Below are 5,154 nucleotides of genomic sequence, written 5' to 3'. Positions count from 1 at the left end.
TTTTTTTTTTTCCAGACACAGTCATGCTCTGTCACCCAGGAGGGAGTGCAGTGGCACAATTTCAGCTCACTGCAGCGTCTGCCTTCCGGGTTCAAGGGATTCTCCTGCCTCAGCTTCCCCAGTAGCTGGGATTACAGGGGTGCGCCCCCATGCCTGGCTAATTTTTGTATTTTTAGTACAGATGGGTTTCGCCACATTGCCCAGCCTGGTCTTGAACTCCTGACCTCAGGTGATCCATCCACCTTGGCCTCCCAAAGTCCTGGGATTACAGGGTTGTACAGATAATCATGGATAAAACTAAGGATTTGGACTGAACATTTTCTTGGTGGTTCCTTAATGAATTTACATGTTTGCTTTTCCAACAGTGAAAAGGAAGAAGATGATAATGAAAAGAGACAAGATCCAGGTGATAACTGGGAAGAAGGTGGAGGTGGTGGTGGAGGTATGGAAAAATCTTCAGGTCCCTGGAATAAAACAGCTCTGGTCCAAGCACCTCCTGCTCCAGTAATCGGTAATTTTACTATTTCAGTTTCAGAAAGATGTCTGATTTCTATATGATTTTATATATGGTCCACTTTCAACTCGGTGCATGATTATGGTGGGGTGAGAAGGAGGGGCTCCTTTCCATTCCTGGTTGAGTGGGATGTGTGTGTCTCTTGTTAAAGACTTCAAGATCCTAAAGAAAAGGAATCTGGAAGTTAAAAGACATACTTTTGTCCTATATGTTGCTGTAAAATTTGTATGTAGATAGTCTAGTCGATTCCAGTTTCGTTTATTTAAATTGAGCATTTATTCTAATATCCTCTTTAAATATTAACTACTTGCTAGTGGAGGTAAAGGTAAGGAAGACTTCAATTTACTAGAATCCAAGGTAAGCTTCATTTGGGATTTTTAGTAGTAATTACCTAGGGTTGGGTATAACTCCAAAAGTTTTCATGAGAGAGAAAATTCTTAAAGCTTTTATCATTTAAAATATTTTTGACAGCTGAGTAAGGACAAAGACAAGGGGCCCTTGTCTTCACTTGTGCTTTGTCTTTTTCATTCCCTTTAACTTTCCTGTTTTTTGAAGCATGAATTCTCAGCAGGACTGATGTTATCATTCTCAAGGGGGTAAAAGTTGCTTCTTACAGGGTGAAGGAATCTTATACCTTATCAGTCATTTGTGGCCTGCGAAAAGGCTAGAGTGCATAAACAGATGTATAGTTTATCTGCAGTATTAAAATTTTATGGAGTGGGGGGCAGTTGGGAAACAGATGTCTGAAAGGTCTCCTTAGGGCGATAATGAAAGTTTAAGAGCACTACTTTAAAGAAATGTATACTCATTGTTTTATTTAGAATGGCATAAAGAATAACTTATCACTCCAAATCTTGCTATGCTGAAATCACACAGATAACTACTGTATTTTTTAGAGAAAGTTTCACTCTGTGGCCCAGGCTGCAGTGCAGTGGTGCAACGTGGCTCATTGCAGCCCCTCAACTGCTTGGACTTAAGTGATTCTCCCACCCCAGCCTTCCAAGTAGACTACCAGGGCATGCCACCTGTTTATTTTATTGTGGAGATGAGATCTCACTATGTTGCCCAGGGTAGTCTCCGACTCCTGGGTTCAAGCAATCCTGCCACCGTAGTTTCCCAAAGTGCTGGGATTACAGGTGTGAGCCACCACACCCGGTCTTATGTTTTTAAATCTTTAGAATCTTTTTGTTTTGTTTGAGACAGAGTCTGGCTCCTGACTTCAAGTGATCTGCCTGCCTCGACCTCTAAAAGTGCTGGGATTACAGGCGTGAGCCATCATGCCTGGTTAGAATCTTTTTTTCTTTCTTTCTTTCTTTTTATTTTTTCCAATAGACAAAGTCTCATTCTCTTGCCCAGGCTGGAGTGCAGTGGCACAGTCTTGGGTCACTGCAACCTCCAACTCCCGGGTTCAAGCTAGTCTCCTGCCTCAGCCTCTCGAGTAGCTGGGATTATAGGCATGCACCATCATGCCCTGCTAATTCTTTGTATTTTTAGTAGAGATGAGGTTTCACCATGTTGGCCAGGCTGGTTTTGAACTCCTGACCTCAAGTGATCTGCCTGCCTCGGGCTCCCAAAGTGCTAAGATTACAGACTTGAGCCACCACACCCCAGCCCCAGCTAGAATCTTAAAAAATAACCACACTGGCATTTCATTAAATAAATTCTTTACATATGGCATCTTAATCAGTCCCCCCAATCAGGTAAAGAAGTAATTCATATTTATTGGTAGGGAAACTGAGGACTATTTAAGTCCTATTCTGAAAGGCAGTCCCTGATGAGACCAGTCATCCAGTCCCAGCAGATTCCTTTTCTACTTCCAGTAATTTGGCTTGTGGAACTCACCATTTACGTAGATTACTAAAGTTGTACATGGAGGAGGAGTTAGAATAATACCCTAGAAAAATAGAATGTTTTCACTTTTCTTTTTTCTTTTTTGAGAGACAGAGTCTTGTTCTGTTGCCCACAATGGAGTGCAGTGGCTCAGTATTGGCTCACTGCAACCTCTGCCTCCCAGGTTCAAGCCATTCTCCTGCCTCAGCCCCCTGAGTAGCTGGGATTACAGGCGTCTGCCATCACGTGATGCCCGGCTAAGTTTTGTATTTTTTGTAGAGACAGTGTTTCACCATGTTGGCCCAACTGGTCTTGAACTCCTGACCCCAGGTGATCCACTCACCTCAGCCTCCCAGAGTGCTGGGATTACAGGTGTGAACCACCACACCTGGCCTGTTTTCACTTTAGACATTTTCTGAAATAACTTTCCTTCTGTTGTCTGACCCAGAGACCCTAGTATTGTTTTTTCTGTAATTGTTAAATGATTGGGAATGCAAGAATAGCTTATTAAAATGCTGAACATTTGAATAGTTTATCTAAAAATTGTTTTAAAATATTAGTTACAGAAACCCCAGAACCGGCAATGACTAGTGGTGTGTATAGGCCTCCTGGGGCCAGGTTAACCACAACAAGGAAAACACCACAAGGACCACCAGAAATCTACAGCGATACACAGTTCCCATCCCTGCAGTCAACTGCCAAGCACGTAGAAAGCCGGAAGTAAGTACTATAAGTAATTGCATTTTGTTTAGGGCTTCTGTTCCTCGGCCAGGGAGTGGGATATAGGGCATACCCACCCAAGGGAGACTATTCCTTAACTAATGAAGCCTGAGCTTCAGCTGACAGGCAGCTAAGAGTCAGGACGGAACTTTATATACCTAGAAGGGAGGAAAGGGGGAGGGCAAAGAGCATTGGAGACTGACTTTGTCTTCTGTCTGCAAAAGTTTCTCTTAGCCCTGGTTTATGTTGTTTTATAGCAATGACAAGTTTTAATGTAGTTAAAATTCTTTTATAATTGAGTGGCTTTTGCTCCTTATAATATGGAAACTAGAAATATAAAAACGCTGTGTAATTATATTCCCCAGTTAATGTGACTGTAGACAGAAGATGTTGGCATTTATAAATCTAATATTAAAATAATCTTATTTCAGCAGGTACTTAAAATGAATGCTACCTGGAATTAAATGACTACATATGGCACAACTACATCTTACTTAGGGACATGAATTTTTTAAAATAAAATGGGAAGAAATGTAAATGACATCAGATGGAAATGTTTTTTGGGGTGGCTTTTAGAATAAATCCCAGCCTTTTCGCCACTTTGAGAGCACAGCTGGCTTGAATTTAAACCTCCACGTGGACTTGCTCCTCTGCTCTGTCTTAATAAATGTATAAGGGACCTTTGGGAGGGCAGTGATTCACCACACTCAAGTTTCTTTACCTGATCTAATCAGATCCACTCCCACAAAATTGATATGAGGAGAAATCATTGACTAACGAGTAGAATTTACTTGAATGAGAAAATTGTTACCCTTGTGCATAAAGAGAGAGATGTATTATCTATTACTTGCTAAAAGTGAAAGTCTTAGGAGGAATGTCATCACACAGCTTTTAACAGTTTTCTTCAAGTTTGTCCTGAAATAGGGTCACATTTAATACTATTTAGTAGAAGATAGGACCCTAGAGCTTCAGTACAGCGTTCTGTGTTTTCTGTTCAAATTGAAGCCTTAAAATGGTTTGATAAGGATTTTATATATGCCCACTCCTACCCCTCCCCAGGATTCTTCTAAGGGGTGGCTTTTTTTTTTAAATTCAAGGACGAGTATTTTCAAAAACCCTAGTGAAGAAAAAATATTTACTGATTACATTTCTTTTCCCTTAGGGATAAAGAAATGGAGAAGAGCTTTGAAGTAGTAAGACACAAAAATAGAGGTAGGGATGAGGTTTCAAAAAACCAGGCCCTTAAACTTCAGCTAGACAACCAGTATGCTGTGCTTGAAAATCAGAAAAGCAGCCACTCACAATACAATTAAGGAATGGGCTTTGCTAACCCTTCTGAGGTAACTAGACTGCAGCTAACCACCACCAACAGTCAGTCATCATCTGATCTCTGCTGGACCTACAGACACCGATGCAGACCACTCAATTTCCTGACCGGCCCTATTGCACTATGGAAGTTAAAAGTGTCGCGACTGCTCTATACATATTGGATTTAGGGGAATTTTCATTGTTATATAAATGTGTGAACTAGTTTCAACAGTGTTCTTTCATATTTACTCTGCAAATACAAAAAACCAAAACCTGCAGCCAGTGGTCATTTCAAAATCTTTTTATGTTCAGATACTGAGCCTTCATAAGGGTTGACTACCTCAGATTTGCTGCACTCATTGTGGACTTCATGTGGATCACAACTTCTGGATAAGAAGATTACAACTATTAAGTGTCGATGTGAACCTTGCAACCAGCTCTACTGGATTCTTACCAGAAATCCTGCATAAAAAGTCAGCCATCTGGGTTCTGATCTGCTGTAAAAGATGAAGATTTAAGTGACCTTAACTAACCTGTCCTGTGCCCTACCCTTAAGGAATACTCTATGTAGTAGGCTGTGGCTATATTATACTTCCTGGAACACGCCGCTGAAAAGAACTGATGTGTTCAGATCATCTGTGTAGGGCTGTGATTTGTAATTTAAACTTTTAATTGTATTCTGAGGTAACCACAAAATAAATTCAACCAAACTGGGGTCCACCAAGTAGGGGAAGGGGTAAGGGAGAGAATAATCTTTTTTTTTTTTTTTTTTTTTTTTTTTT

The 5,154-nt window shown here is 40.7% G+C and overlaps 1 protein-coding gene across 1 annotated transcript in view; it reads left to right on the top strand.

Annotated features, from left to right (window-relative positions):
* The window catches only part of CDV3 (CDV3 homolog (mouse)), a 15,397-nt gene extending 10,747 nt beyond the window's left edge, over positions 1-4,650 (top strand). Inside the window, exons 4-6 of the mRNA XM_011970227.1 lie at positions 2,905-3,064; positions 3,496-3,498; positions 4,227-4,650. Of these exons, the coding sequence (XP_011825617.1) occupies positions 2,905-3,064; positions 3,496-3,498; positions 4,227-4,377 (314 nt within the window). The 3' untranslated portion in view covers positions 4,378-4,650. The remainder of the gene's footprint in view (positions 1-2,904; positions 3,065-3,495; positions 3,499-4,226) is intronic.
* The last annotated feature ends 504 nt before the right edge of the window (positions 4,651-5,154 follow it).

The sequence above is a fragment of the Mandrillus leucophaeus genome, unplaced genomic scaffold (assembly GCF_000951045.1).
Source record: "Mandrillus leucophaeus isolate KB7577 unplaced genomic scaffold, Mleu.le_1.0 Scaffold935, whole genome shotgun sequence".
NCBI lineage: Eukaryota > Metazoa > Chordata > Mammalia > Primates > Cercopithecidae > Mandrillus > Mandrillus leucophaeus.
Note: the sequence above shows the minus strand (reverse complement) of the source record. Positions and strands in the feature narration are given on the sequence as shown.